At 38.5% G+C, this 16,118-nt stretch overlaps 1 protein-coding gene across 1 annotated transcript in view; it reads right to left on the reverse strand.

The window, feature by feature from the left end:
* The window catches only part of CALCR (calcitonin receptor), a 133,595-nt gene that overhangs the window by 48,682 nt on the left and 68,795 nt on the right, over positions 1-16,118 (reverse strand). Inside the window, exons 6-8 of the mRNA XM_026065393.1 lie at positions 14,799-14,909; positions 5,820-5,932; positions 1,338-1,429 (exon numbers count right to left, since the gene is read on the reverse strand). Coding sequence (XP_025921178.1) covers positions 1,338-1,429; positions 5,820-5,932; positions 14,799-14,909 — 316 coding nt within the window. The remainder of the gene's footprint in view (positions 1-1,337; positions 1,430-5,819; positions 5,933-14,798; positions 14,910-16,118) is intronic.

The following is a 16,118-nucleotide window of genomic DNA, read 5'->3' on the forward strand; positions in this document are numbered from 1 at the left end:
AATTTCTTACAGGCAGGCTAAATTACCATCTCCAAACCTCTACTGATGGTGAGCATTTCCCTGTCTCTGGTCATGAAGTGAATATCTGGCCCTCTGATTGCAGATAACTGATGTACCTTTGCTGAAATCAGCAAGATAATACCATCCTGCCTGGGTCATTTTACCAGGTTTAAAAAAATCCTGTCTTTGTCATTCTGTTGCATCAGAATATCTGTAAATGGACATTACAACACCAATTTCTGAACTTTGCTATCAGTCCTGGAAGCTTACAGTTTATAGTGGTGTAATGAAAGTGTAATACCACAAAAAGATTGCCTAAGAGCTACGAGAAGTATATACTTTATCCAAGTCTTCACAGCTCTCTGTGTACAATGGCTCAGGGATTTGCCAAGTGGTTATTCTTGAATATTTTCCCCATAGTAATCTCCCACTGTCATCTAACATACAGATGTGTTTACCGTGACTGCCATTGAGAAATCCTCTGTGGCTGGAGTATGATTTAGACACATCAGCTTTTCATGTGATTTGAAAAAAAGAAATAACTGGAGACCTTAATCTGTTAGAAATGTGGTGCTTTGTTGCTTTCTAGTGCTTACTGTTTCCCTGAGCTGGAAACAGAAGGCCGTTCACAGAAAGCCTGTCACTACTTATTGCAATTGAATCTGTGACTACATGTCTGAGGGCAAAACTGGCCTCCCTCTGCTCCTTCACTGCAGACACATTCTGATAAATAGTGTGCAGCAGGTTCTCTAAAGGATAAGACTTAAATACTCTAGTTCAGTTTTCATACAGTAGTTGCAAATATTTTTTGTGAATATAGGATAATTCAGCCTCCTTTAAAGTTCTCATAAAAAACATCACTTATTTCCTCCTAATGATGTTGACAGGCTACACACTAGGTCTCACATTCACCCCTTACTGCTGAGTCTTGGATATGCCTCCTCAGTCCTTCAGCAATGGATGGGAATATTCCCATCCCTCAGGGAGCAGTGGGCTCCAAACTACTGCCCTCACTGTCGTTTGACTTTGCAGCAGCTGGCCATACCCTTCCAGGATCTACAGGCAACTGATAAATGAAGGAGGCTTACTGAATCCCCAGTCACACTGTTTCTCATTTTTATGTTAGTCTTGATAAGTGTAACTGCATGCTCTTGGCCACACCCCACTGAGAGATGTCCCTTTGGTGAGGTGACCCTGTGCTGAGGCTTTTCTACCAGGATTATATAAAAAAGTACTGAGAAGAGCTGCTTCTCACTGCCATGTCCCCTTCCAAGCTTTTCTTTCCTTAACACTTAAGATCCCTCAGGGAAAGAAGAGTGTCTGTAAAAAACACTTACTTGAAATAGAAGAAAATCGCCAAGGAAATCAACAGGGATGTTATAGACAAAGCATGGCCAACGATCGCCATATAGTAAAGTATGAACGCCATCTGCAATTTAACAAAAAGACAAAGCAAACATGAACAATTTGCAGGCACTCATTTATTTTTCATTGAGGAAGAATCTACAAAATCAACTTCCTGTTTTATATTTCTTTACTTTCAAAGGTTCTTTTGCAATATACTTTAAATGCCAGTAATACATTAAATAGCATTGGTTAAGGTCTACAGATGAGATAAGTGTTTCTTATATAAGTTGATCTGTTTCTGCTGTCTTCTGCACTGAAGCCACTGGCAAGATTCCCGTTAACTCTGTGCCTCACTAACTTTCCAGAGCTCTAAGAAAGCACAGTGGACATAACTTATGTGGATTTTCAAAACAGCCCTTGATAAGATTCCACATCAAAAAATTATTAAAGAAAACAGGTTGTCAGGTCATTTTATGGTCTGAAAGCTGCTTAAACAACAGGAAGAAAAATCTTAATGGCTACTTTGGGGATGGAGATGAGTCAGCAGTGAGGTGCCTCTGGGACTGGTATTGAGGCTGTTTTTTTTTCAACATCTTCATGATGATCTTCATCAACGACCTGTGACAGGAGGATGCAGAGAAATCTTTAAGTTTCTACATGATGCTTAGTTCTTCCAGATAATAGAGAGGGAATTCAGAAAGKCCTCAAAAAACTAAGTGAGCTTAGAGTGCCATATGAACTTCAAAACAGACGAATGTGGGGTAATACATCTAGGGACAAATAACTTAAACAATGCCTACACAATGTTGAACTCAGAACTGACAACTAAAGCTCAGGAAAGAGATTTTGGTGTCATCCTGGACAGTTCTGAATCATTGCTTCAATGCGTAGTGACAGTCAAAAGGTCAACAAAATGTTGGACATAATCAGGAAAGGTACTGAGAACAGAACAACATTTTGTCGCTGTTTAAAACTTGGCACTCCCATATCACAAATGCTTGTGTATTTCTGATCTCTGCACCTTAAGAAGGACACAGTGGAGCTGGACAAGGTGCAAAGAAGGCAACTAAAATAATTAAGGAGCTGGAGCAGCTCCATTATGATGAGTGGTTGTAAATGCTGAGATTCTCCCATTTGGAAAGAAGAAATCAGAGGGGGCTTATGGCCGAGGCCCACAAAGTCGTGAAGGCAATGGATAGTGAAAACTATTATGCAGCTCCTACCACTCTAGAACAACAGACCTGTGACAAATTCTGTTTTTGAGACTAATACAAATCTAGCTAGAGGGCAACTAGCTAATAAGTCTTACATTGCTGTAAAACTGTTGTGCATAAACAGGGAATCAGACTTTCACTTTAACTAATATCACTGAAATCTAAGATAGGCCCATCTATATTTTGTATGCCAACAGTGAAACAAAATCGCAGGACAGCACCTTGGCTGTAGAACGATGAGGTATTTAAATGTCATATTTTGGTCTCAGTCAAGGTCTTAAGCATCATCCAGCTGTCAGAAGGCTGCAGGAGGCTAATGGCATGCCAGGCTTTGCCGTTCTCTTCTTTTCTGAGATCACTAACATATTATCAGCCTGTAGTGGAAGAGACTACTAGATAGTAGGTCTTAGCTCCTCTGCTGGGTTTATTTTGTTAGCTCAATTTCATTCATTTTTCTTGTGTTATGCATGGGTAATTTTTCTTTTCAATGAATAGATGAATCCTTTTAGGACCACCCTCCTCCCTGAAAAGCTTGCAAGTACCATTGAGCATTTTAAGCACTGTTTCTATATTCCTCCTCCTTCGCTTCTTTTGTGTGTCTTCAGCAAAGTGAGAAGAATAAAGGGATAAGGCATGTTTCATGCAGTTTTTTCAGTTCAGACATCTTCAGTTAATATCTGGCTAACTTCTAATTGCTTTCTGTAGTCCTGAGTTTTGCCAGTCACAATTTTTTGCTGTTTCCAACTCATTTTAAACTTTCAGTTGGAAACAAGGATGAATAAAATTCAGAAAAGAAATCTATTCTTCTTAGCACAAGTGTAAAGCTTCTAGTTTATTCTTTTGTCATTTTACAACTTTGGAATCAGTTTCTGCTCTCATTAACATAGGTGATGTGGTGGTCTGATTCATATTTACACCAAAGTCACATTTACACCATTCTGGCGTGTAGAGTGGACATGAGTATAAATACCGTTCACAAAGTTATGGAAATCCGTGAATATTAGCTGGAAAAACTCTAAGTTTCCTAGTTTCCCTCTGCAGTGACTAACCACAGTACCACTAATGAGTGCAAATGCTTGACAAGTTGTTCTGAGAGCACCAGCAACTGCAGGTAGGGTCAACCAGCCTGCAGGGAAGACGAGACAACTTCCGAATATGGTGTAGCAGGAGAGGCTTATACATGTGTGCACATGACATTTCTTTCACTGCACATTAAATGGTTGCTATGGTTTTTCACTATGTTAAATTGAATAAAATTTCCAAGTCTGAATTTTATTTACACACCAACTGTTCATAATCTTTGTTTTGTGTTGCCTGAAACAGCTATAAAGTAGGAAAGGATTCTGGGTAGTTACATGCAAGTGTATATGTGTGTGCATCACGAAGGACTCATAGTTATTCAAACTATCTGTCTTTCATCATACAACTGCTAAATCATTTTAACTGGATACCTGGGGCTCAACAATAGCATTTTTGATTACTCCATGTAAACTTACTATTGTAAGCTTCAAAAAAGCTTTCCAAAAATAATAACAAAGGCAGATCAGAATGGACTGAATTGTCAAATAACAAAGAATACGGTATATCACTGCACTTTTAAGAACTGGCTGCAATATGTTTTTTTAAATAATTTATCTCACAAATACAGCATATTGATATTTCCTACTAACTTCAAACAAATAATAAACTGTTATGTCAGCTCCTGCACTCCTTAAAACATCAGTCTGTCATATCCCTTCTGCCATATAGGATTTATAACATGCTGATTCACCAATTTTTTACAGTTTATGCAGCTTTTTTCATCTTGGGTTTGGAAAACTTCTAAAAGAAACACTTAAATGTTCCTTTTTCCCTCGAATTCTCCACTTGAGAAAAGAGAATTCTCCAAAAGAAATGCTTCCTACTCAGTTAATTAAATTATCTGTAGGTACATGGAAATAGTCTAGAAATAAAGCATACTCCTGGGTTTTGAAGGCTTGGATTAAAGGTCATAATCCAACTTGGCATTACTGTAAAGTTAGATTCTTTCTGCTTTTTCCATTATTTTTTGCTTCAGAAAAATCTCAATGTACGTATAATTTTCCTTTGTGTTCTATCTCCACTTTGCTTGAAATATGTTCAAAATTCTTCTTCTGGAAGGCATGGATAATAGGTAACAGAAGTACATTTTTTGCATCCCCACATGGGCCAACATCTGGAAAAATTAAATTTTTACGGTGTTTCCATTTAATGCCTTTGTGATCTCAGATTGTTACTATTATTCTCTCCTTGTTACACAGGTGAGCCTCATTTTACCACAAAGGTTCCTCATACCGCAAGAACTTTTAGGATTTACCTCCCATCTAGTCCAGTAGCCTTTTCCAAGGCACTTTAAGCTGGATCATTACTAAATATAACGACAGACTGCTTTTTGGCTGCGTAAATAAAGATCCTCCAACACAAACCCCAAATCAAATCACTTTCTGACTCTTTTCCTTCCACAATTCCAAAAAGTCACAAATTATTCTGTCATGAATCTGTAATCAGATTTTCCTGGAGCTCCATTCACATTTGAGAAATATGTTTATTTTCATGACCTTCCCTAAATTAATTTTTCAAAGCTTTTCTCAGATTTCTCTCTCCTTGTTTCTTTTGGTGCTTTTATACTTAGTTCTCCTCTTTCAGCTGAGCAATTTGATTTTGGAAATATTGATGCAAATGCTTAATTTAGTAGTGTAAGTAATCTCATTGACTTCAGTCAAACTGTTAAAGTTAAATGTGTTCAGGCTTGTAGGATTTCTGCCATAATGGTATCTCCATAAATATTTCTTTTCAAAGGGAGTGAGCATAGGGTGATACTCTTTGCTTATAAAAAGTAATTTCAAATGATGTCAAAATTTGTAAACCTGCAGAGAAGGCATCAACAGCTTGGGAGATGCTTTTTACAGAAAGCAAAAATGAAATTCTAAAGGATCACTTTATAACTGTTGGACAATCAGGGAAAATGACAGTAATTAAAAATGCATTTGAAAAATACTGCAAAACTGATTATATGAATTGCTACTAAATTATCCACCCTGTAGCAAACCCATATTTAGGTTTGAATATTCATCAAATAATTTTAATAAGTTAGCATCTCAAGGACAAGGTTATTAAATTCCTGTGCAACAAATAAAGCTGAATGATTAGGATTATTCTGACTTCTCTCATATGTATCTCGCTGCTAGCCCAGCCCCAAACCATTGTCAGACRATCACTGTCTTTTTAACTGTAGCATACCTTCAGTTTTTCAGAGGTGAAAGAGTTGCACAGAGTATAGTTGGACCAAGTTCGGTTGCTCTCAGGATGTCGGAACCAGTTTCCAGTTTCATCACAATATTTTGAAGCCCTTTCTGAAGATAAATTGCAATAATAGTTACTTTAGCATGTGCATATAATGCCTTTAAGCATTCATCGAAAATAAGTAACTTGTTTGAAAATAAAACACCTGTGTAACAAAATCCAAAGGATTTTCAGCTTGTCCAATTAATGTATATTTTTATGTTTCTTTTTTTCCTCACAGAGATTTGTCAATGTCCTTGTCTTTTATCTGTCTCCTTTGGTCTTGAATGAATGCAGTAGAGCATAGCTATCAGCCTTCATTCAGAATCAATCATTTCTGTGATAATAATTAATTTAAAGAGGCTCTTAAAACTGTTTATGGAAGAAAAAGTAATGTTAAGCTCAGACACAGAACCTGTACAAGGTGTACACATGAAACACAGTGGTGTCTGCATATCAACAGTTTTCATGCCAGCCTACAATATTAACATTGGAAAATGGATGCATGCACTTGCTAGCATGTAAATCAAAAGTTTTTGGTTTCAAATTTTTTTTTTCATTCACAAGAAGACACTGCTATCACTACAAACACAAATGGACTGAATCTTGTAGCAGGGTTTCATGTGTTACAGGGAATACCTGACCTAACGAGAAGCCATAAGTGAAACTAGCTCTCATTAGTCCTGACGCGATGCTCTGCAGCTCTCTGCACAGAGGTGCCCTGGAAGACTGAGCTGGGCAAACATTACATATCGTTACAAAGTGCCACGGTGGTTTGAAACAGTCTTTTGAATCAATAGTTAAAAATATTGTGTGGTGGAAGTGTAGCAAGCAGTGGTTTAAAGTGGAGCCCAGGAATTAGAGAAATGGTGATATAGTTTCACTGTTAGTACCGCTTTTACGCAAATGGGTGAAGAGTCCTGCCCAGCGTCTGTGCTGGCTACAGCCTGCCAGAGGCCAGCGGGAGCACTTTTTATTTGCCCTGAGACTGTAAAGCATGCAGACATACAGAGAAGCATACTTGCAATGGAAGGACGCTTTGGCACAGGTCCCAAGTGTTCAGTTTAATTTCAAATGGCTGCAGAGTGCTCTGTTTAAATAATCTGATGTTTTTGGCCTCACCACGTGTGCATCAGGGGCTGACTTCTGCACCACAGGTAGCTCTGACATCCTTTCCTAGAGCTGTGCAGTACAGATAGCTCATCAGGTTCGTGTTTCTTTGTACGTGTGCTTTTACTATGGTAGAGGGACTCTAAGGATTTCAGAAATATATAGCTCTGACTAGGCTGAGGGATGTCTGGAAGCACAGATGTGTGCTGTACATGTGTCCTCTCGGCCATGCATTAATTTCTGCCTGGGAAACCCTGGAAGCTGAAGCGCAGGCAGTCACTTCTAATCACCTGTCAAGATCTGGACTTGTTCCTTTGGCCTTTACTCAAACTTAGCCACATGGGAGTCAGTGAAAAGTCTGCCTGAGTAACAAAAGCAGGAAGTGCATAAAGTCAGAAATGTTAATTAGTTGATGTTTTCTTAGATAGTGGTACAGTTTTTTTTATTTTATGAAAACAAAGTATTGCAAGTTTGACTTTTTATATAAAAGTACAAAAAGTCTACCTTGACTTCCCTTCACCTATTTTATCTTTATAACTGTATTGGTTCTATACATACCGTATGAGCATTTCCAGTCACAATACTTTTACAGAGCCAATTGCCATCTGAACACAAGCCTTTTTTCTGTTCAAGATGTGCATTTATTTTTCTTAATGATGATTTATGATCCTATTAATTTGGAAGATTCATATTCCCTCTTTATACCCTAATTAAGAAAAGCTATTGATCATACCGGCAAGGTGAAATTTGTATAAGCTGTGCTACCTTCCTCTGACTAGAAATAAACTTTATACAGTACCATTGCAAAAAAAGGACAATTTAGTCATCCAGAAAATAGCATGCTGTTGAAATTAGTGTGAGTTTCAAATCATTTTGGGGAGGAGGGGGGGACTTGTTGAAAATCAATACGTGCCTCAACAACGAGAGGAACAGCACATGTTATCTCAGCCTTCCATCAGTTCAGCTTGAAGATAATCTTAGACTGCCTGTGCAGCAATGTTCCCCTTGTACTCTTTGCCAGATACTATCTAAAGCTGGAAAAAGTTTTCAGTCACAGATAAAGATTAATGGTTACTCTACCATGGAACACAGTGTACAAACATTGTACCTACTCTCCTATGTACTGTGCAATGTACATGGCTTTTGTTAATATGCTATAGAGCATAATGCTGATATCATCTATCATCTCTGCACTTTAACGTCTAGGTAGGCTTTCTGCCTCAGCTCGATATGGCCTCTGTAAATTAGAGGTAAATCTGTTGCCTCATACTTTTCCTTGAATCCAGACAGACATAGCTGAGCCTAGTTTGGAAGCTGCTTGTGTTGCCACAGCCCACTAATTTCTTACTGTGATGTTATCACAATATGGGATTGTGATAGACTCGCTAACCATGATGTATAACTTCTTACAAATTTTCTTTGTAAGATGGTAGTTAATTTGATAAATGGCACTGGCTAAACTTCAGACGAAGGATAATTTTTTATGTTACTGTTCTCTGCTCTTGGAGGATTATAAATAAAGAGAATCAGTCTTGGGCACCTGTGTCTCCTCTACTCAGGGTAACCCTGAGATGCGATGGGCTTAGTCAGTAGGACTGGCTTTTGAAGAAGTTGACATAAGAAGCTGTAGTAAGCTCTGAAGAAATGCACAAATGTGTAAGGATGGGTAAGACAATATTATCAAGGGAAAATAGAAGTATGTATTCTAAGATTATTAAAATATTATGCGAACAGTAATCCTCTAGGTTGTGACTATGGCCTATCAGCTTGGATCACTTGGGTATCACATTATTCAGTGTAGGAATTGTGATGTTGGGTGGGATTCATCTCACCTAACTTTAGGTACCTTAAATTATACATTTATTCAAAGGTAGTTGTGCAGGCTGTCTGTACTTCCCTGAAATGACAGACACTTTAAGAGTTATCTGGGCACCAGATGAGAAAAATCTCACCCACAATGAAAGTTTCTTGGGAGTACTAAAATGTCTAAAAATATTAACTAGTAAGAATAATTTTGCATGGGGTTTGAGCTACCGATAGTACTTTTATGAATCATATTTTCATACAAAACTCAGTCATTTATATATAGCAAATATCTTACCCCAATGAGTATGAAATAAACATGACACTTCTATCAGTCACTTTTTTTTTACAATTAGATCAACTCTATGGCTAGTAGATGCTAAAAGAGTCAACACCTTTTTTTTATTTTTGAATTATATGTTGGTGGCTCACAGAAGTTTTCCTCTGTTGCAGTGAATGCTCAGCACATACCAGACACTGGATTGTTTGCCATTCTTTAGATAGAGCTGTATAGTACTTAGTTTTTCAGATGAGGAATTGGAATTGCTGATACTTCTGTAGCACATCTGATTTACTTATATCCTTGGTAAAATATCTAGAAGAAATTATTTCAAAAACAAAAAAAATCTGATATAACACAATGGAGCCCCTAGAAAACTTCAGCTCCAGGGTCCTATAACTGAAGACTGATATTATCAAAATGCCTCAGTCAGTAGAACTGGAATCTGTATAACAGAGTCATGTTGTGCACTGTGGAGATAAGAAAAGATGTTTAAAATGTAGCTATCAAGCTTGCTAAGAAGCAGGATAGAAACACACAGAAGGGGAAGTGGAGAAAGAAGCAGCTGGACAAAGAATCCAGCTGAAGAAACAGATTTGTTTTATTTATCACTGTCTAAATGATGTCACTTCAAGACAGCAAAATAGGACCTGCAGAAATTCAGAGCTGAATGTTTTTTGTCAGAGCAGATAATATCAGATTTTGTGGCAGGAAGAGAAGGGCTATCCAGGGCACAGTTCTCCCTGCGTGGCTCAGTGCACTCTAGCAGGTCCCTGTGGCTCCAGGGCACCTGAGGCTGCGTCCTCCTGCCTCCAGCCAGGGGGCTGCGGTCAGGATGCTGCCTGAAGTGGGAGATACCTGTGAAAATGGCCTCCCTGCCTGCCCTGAGCCAGGGGTGTGGGATGGAGCTGGCACCCAGAAGGTCTCTCTCTTTCTGGTTTGTGTAAGGTCATGATTTCTCATCTGCAATGACTGTGCCTGTCGGTTTGGTATCTTACTCAGCTTCATGCATTTTGCCAGCTGAGGAAAGGACCTGTCTGTGCCCATCATATCCAATCTCTTGTAGCCACAAGCCATCGGTGTCATAGCTGCTATGTCCAGAAGGAGCCACAAGAACTATTCGGTGTGTTCCCCCTCTTCTGCACAGGACATTTATCCTCCTCTGAAGATATTTTTTACAGAAGACAAAAGGTTTCAGAGACTGCCAAATGGCACAAGAAGAGAGTGGCAGTGAACAAAAATACTGCCTGTGCCTTTGCCATCTCCACTGCCAGGGTGCTCCTCAGATCCCAATAAAAGTAGGGAGTGAACCACGATCCATGCTCCAGAGTGAAAGGACCTCATTCCTTCCAGTCAGTGTCAGAGTAATAAGGTAAGGCTCTACTTCCATGATTTTCAGTCACGAGGGATAACAAGATATTAATCCTCCTCTGATGTAATTGCTTATGTATATATATATGTTTTTGAATTGTCATTGTAAAAACTTTGCTCTTGGAGCCATGTGGAGAGTTATGAGCAATTAGTTTGTAATATGAAATCAAAGACATAAATAAACCCAACTAAGCAGAGAACTGAATGGAGCTTTGGTAAAAGTGGCCTTGGATCATTGGGTGAGCCAGCTGCCTGTGAGCCAGCCAGGCTAGCTTCGCGTTGGGTTGTTACTGAGCTTAACCATGTGCTTTGCCAAAAGAGGAAAGGGAGTGAAAATGAAGTGAAAAGGTGTGACTATCATAATGCACTTTGTACATTAGGCTGTATTGCTATATGTGATTGAAGCAAATTCATCCTGACCATGAGCAGAAAGCTCGGATAGTGAGGTGGGTAATATAACATTCCCCTACCATAAGCAAACTGCCTGTGCATTGCATGGGGCAATGATGATCTGCACCTCATAATGCCCCCAGTAAATCCATCTTGGTGGAAGGCCATTATATCCACGATATATTTTCATTCTATTTTATTAGCAAGAATATTACCAGAATGAATTATGTACTATATTCTTATCAAATGCAATTCGTATCATTTTCAGCATGACTGAGAATTATTCCAAGGAATTACACTAAAGATTAACCTCGATAAAATATGAATATAAGATATAATTCAAGGGAAACTGTATATGATATCTGAACATGGGAGTATAAAATCCAGCCCTGGTCAGACATTCACAGACAGGGATGATGATGAAGTTCCTGCTGTCACTGGAGTTAACCCAGTAGGTCTCAGTATGTTCTCCCAAAACACTGATTTGTTTTTATGCATTATCATATTGCGCATGATGGTCATTGTGAGATAGAGATCACTGCAAAAGGCAACAGTTGTCCCAGCTTGTAGAGAGGGATTTCTGTATGTTTGTTTGCTTTAAGATACTAATTTCCTTTCATGGAATAGATCTGCATCAGGTGGGAAAAGAAGTGTAGGAAGCCCTAGCTAATTAAACAGACTAGATTATTACAGTGGTCCTTTCCTGTTTCAGAACTCAGATTTCTATTTAGTATGAACTAATGTAAGTTCAGTGAAATAAGTGGAATTACATCAGGTTGAGTTGGTTGTGAAGCTGTCAGGCAGAAAATGGACTGAGCACTAAGCATGCTGGAGCTCTCATTTTGCTTCTGGGCCATTTTTGCCAGAATATGATTTCACCTTATTTACTTTCTAACATACTGTAACAATTTCCTCCAGAATATGATTTCACCTTATTTACTTTCTAACGTACTGTAAGAATTTTCTCTTGGCATCGATACTGGATCTTATTGGGGGTTTGGATATGGAGGTCTGTTATATAACATTCACAGGTGCAGATGGCTTGGAGGATCAGACCTTATGTTGCCTGACATTGTTTCATTTTTCCGGTTATGAATGAAGTAAGTATCAAAGTGCAAAAAGAAAGCTTGACAAAGAATTTTTTTCTAGGACTCAAAGTTATATATGGCCCCAAGCAAAAGCAGCTTAGATATCAGTGGTCTGATATATTCTAGTTTTGCAGATTGTGCAGCCCAAAGCAGCACAGTATGAAATACTTGTTTTTGAAGTCAATGGAGTTACCTGCATATCTAAAATATATGCTGAGGTGGTTTGATATCGTGGAGCCTTAGTGAGAAGGAAATCTGACAGGCACTGCAGTTTACACCTTGTAAAACTATTGTTCTTTAGGATTAAATTTCTGTTTCTCAGAAGCAAATCTAGCTGTATTTTGCTTAACAAGCATAAATTACCAAAGAAAATAATGACTTGTGATACAAAATCTGACAGACTTTTCACAAGATGGTTGAACCTGTGCTTTTGGTCACCTCTAAGTGGCAGCCACTTCCATTAGCAGTTGGAAGATTTCTAGTCACCACAAAATTTTGTCTCCCTCCCACTTTACTAAATCCCCATGTGACAATCAGGCATCTGTAAAGCAAAGGCCGACTACCTGCTGTTTTTATGCAGTAGCTGTAATACATGCTGGGGTACTTAATAGATACTCTAGGAAAGTGACTCTGGCTGAAGCAGGAGCTGCTGAGCTGCCACTGTGTCACGGAAACAGTGTCAATTGACTAGGATGCAGGCAAAGAGGCAGACAGAGGTGTTGACAAAGGAGCAGAAAAATGTGTCGGGGGGGAAATGCAGGTGCTACAGTATTTGTCAGTACGTCAATATGACAAATGAAGATATTGTTCCTAAACAGGACAGCAGCAAAAATAGCAAGAAATTACCAGAGGCTTTTTTTTTCCCCTGTGGCTGTGTAGAGATAACAGAAATTAAAAAAAAAATTATAAAATATGCAAGCTTTAAAAAATGGGAGAAAGAATAACAATAGTACCTACACAGTGAGGGCCAGATTCTGCAGCACATGTGTAAGTACCTAAAGGAGTCATTTGCAATCAGCTGGATGAGTCACAGACCTCAGCATTAATAAGCATTAATAGAAAGAGTGAGGTGCTTTATGGATGGTTTAAAGTGTTACTTTGAAGAACGTTGTTGTAATGGAGAGATTGGTTCAGAACAAGGCTTTAGAGACAAGAAGGTTGGTGGAAGAGCTAGTAATAGGTGTCCTGAGAACTAGGGGGAGAGTTGCTCTATTATCACTCTCATTCATTGTGTGATGATGATCTAAAAGTTGTGGAGAGACTTCTGGGACTTCAGAGCTGTCCAGTCTGCTGAACGTGGGCACTTCTGTTAGAGAACTGAATGAAATTTGTCCAATTCTTTCAAAATACTCTTTACTAGCATCTTGTGTGCAAATAGCCTAATGGTTAAAGCATTTGTCTGTGGAATGGGAGACACAGGTGAAAGGCTCCCCTTAGCTGGAGGGGTCTCAGCTCCCATCAGGGTGCATCAGGGATTAGTGTGTGAGATTGACCCTGCAGCAAGACTCTCCAATTCCCTTTTGAAACTATGACACTGTATAGAAAAGAGTTCAAGAATGAGCATGTCAGAAAGTAAACAGGGACACAAAAGACAAGAATTTGTGATTCAGTGCTCAAGAAGTACGCCAGGAATGTTGGTTACCGTAAGAATTGTGCTGTAGGTTTCGGGGTATTCCATAAGAGCATATTCCCATGCAGCCTCACTCACTTGCTTTCTGGGACAATGAATCCTTCAATCTTTCCTGTCCAGTGACCATTTTCAGTGAAAAGGGGGAGGTTCCTTCATCCAAGTGAAGATGGGGATTTGAATCCCTGCAAACTGGGACTGATACTGAAATATCCCACCTGCTGGGTGAATTCTCTAACCACGGCTAGCTTGATTTTTAAAGATCAGAAAAATTGACAAATCTGGCTGCTACTACAAATGGAATTCAACTAAATACATGCTGGGTCTGATCCAACATGGAAACTCCTCTGTTTCTAAACAGGTAAAAAGCTCACCCAAACCAAAAGTTTAACTATTGGACTGGATAATTAACACTTTATCTTACAGCTATGCAGTAGTCTATTTACTTTCCAATCAGGCACATAAATTTTGTTTTAACCTTGTTGAAAATATTTAGATATATATGTTCCCCACAGTAATTTTTATTTGCAATTGGCAGACTGTGTCTGTGCTTGATCTAGCACATTGTAGCATGAAACACTGCCCATAAGCAATATGTCCTGGGTTTGGAACACGCAACTGTATCTTTTGTCAGATAATATGCTTTGTGGCATTTTAACTGTATCTAATATTTCCTCATACCTATTTATCAGCATTATCAGTATTTATCAGCAGCAAAGGTAACTAACCTTGATTTTTCCTTTCATTTGCTTTTAAATGTTCTTGATTTACTTCTCTTAGTCTAAAAGGCTGCAAGTAACTGCATGAAGAATTCAATGAACAACAGAAGCTCTGTGGCTGAAAGAACATTATTTCTGCTTGCTTTCTTCCATAAAACTGTCTTTTCCAATAAAAATAGGAGAGAGAAAATGCTGATATATATTTCATGCATAGAATAATATTTTCAGCATTTTCTCTTCATCAGAAAAAATTAGAATTAAGTTTTAAAAACTGTTTTGATATTGCTACTAAACAGTCAATGTTTTCATAAAATAGATTTCAGAAATCCATGAGTAAAATTTATATAAAAATAAATGCATTTAAAATGTTTTTAAAATTAAAATATATAAATTATGCAACCCAATGACTGTATATGTTTTCATTTCAGACAAACTCTCGGAGATTTCATAATGTCACAAAAATGCCTTTAGAAACATGCTTACATTTAATAGCATGAATGTTCTGAAGGCTTCTTTTGAAAGATAATATGATGAAAAGTAATACTCTACCAGTTGGATCAAAGTCTGGAAAATAATCTGGACAATTCTGAGCAGTGATTCTTCCAGCAGGTGTGTCATCCCAGCACAACCATCCGTCCCAGGTTCGGTTACAGAACAAACCTAGACATTCAAGAGGAATTCAGCAGTTAATTTAATAAATAGTCATTTTGAACACATTCTGTTCTACTCTCCCAAGGAACAGTGGCATCTGCAGATAATAAAGTGTTTTCTTTTTGCAATAAAAAAACCTTGTTATTACTACACTTTGAGTGACCTTCACATGCTACAGGGTACTTGTGGTTGCTGACCTGTCATCAGTGGTGTTAATTTTACTGGAAAGTAATGTTTTAAAACCAGTTGAATTGAACTTTGAATGTAGGTCTGATCCTATAGATTCCTGGTCCTGATTCCCATACCTTTTCAGCCCTAAGCACATGCAATAGTGGTGAAGGGGCCTCAGCTGCCTGGATCCTTACAGACATCCACACTTCATTTCACTTTCTGCTGTTCAGCAGGTCTGAAGACCAAGTCTTTGAAATGCAAAGTTAGGAAGAGCTTGCAAGGCTGTCCCACATAAAGGCAACATTTGCAAAGACTGGTCCCTGTAAGTTTGTTGCATTGCCCAACGCTAAAGATTAGCGTGTGTCTTTAAAGTCATGGCTTGTGATACCAAGACCACAGGTGGGCTGTGATAACTTGTAGATCCAGTGAAGTGAGACATAAGATCAAAGGGTGTTTCCAGCTATCTGCAACAGGCGAACTCTGCCCTCTGAGGTTGCCTGGGGAAGGCACATAAATCCTGTCCTCGTCATGCCCCTTCTGGGAAGGTAGCACTGTCCAGGCTATGTCCCCTACTAGCATTGTTCCCAGCCCCCGAAAAGATGAAGAAGAAGAGAAGAAAATATCCTTGATTTTGTTTTTCCCCACCATGCTAGAAATACATTATACAGCTCATTCCTGATTCCCATTACAGAGAGGTTACATACTGCTTAACTGAAATTGTATGATAAGACTGTTTGCTGTAACACACTTGCCTCAGTCATTGCAGATTTAGTCAAGTAACACATTTGAAAAATTGTACTTCTTCATTATTTCCCATTTAAAATCAGTTTATACTGGAGAAAAGATATTTATCATCATGACTGTCAGGTCAAAGAGAAATACAGGGAGAAAACACATCTTGCATTTTATCCTCTGGTCCCAAGGGAGTTTTAGAATTGCTGTTATGATCATGTAAGTTGTTTTTGAAAGACTCATAAGGAAGTTAGTATCTAAATAGCCATTGAAAGTTAATAAAACATAGGCAGCTAATTGCTCCTGGTGCCTTTA

This window comes from Apteryx rowi, unplaced genomic scaffold (genome assembly GCF_003343035.1).
Source record: "Apteryx rowi isolate R43461 unplaced genomic scaffold, aptRow1 scaffold_226, whole genome shotgun sequence".
NCBI classification, from domain to species: Eukaryota; Metazoa; Chordata; class Aves; order Apterygiformes; family Apterygidae; genus Apteryx; species Apteryx rowi.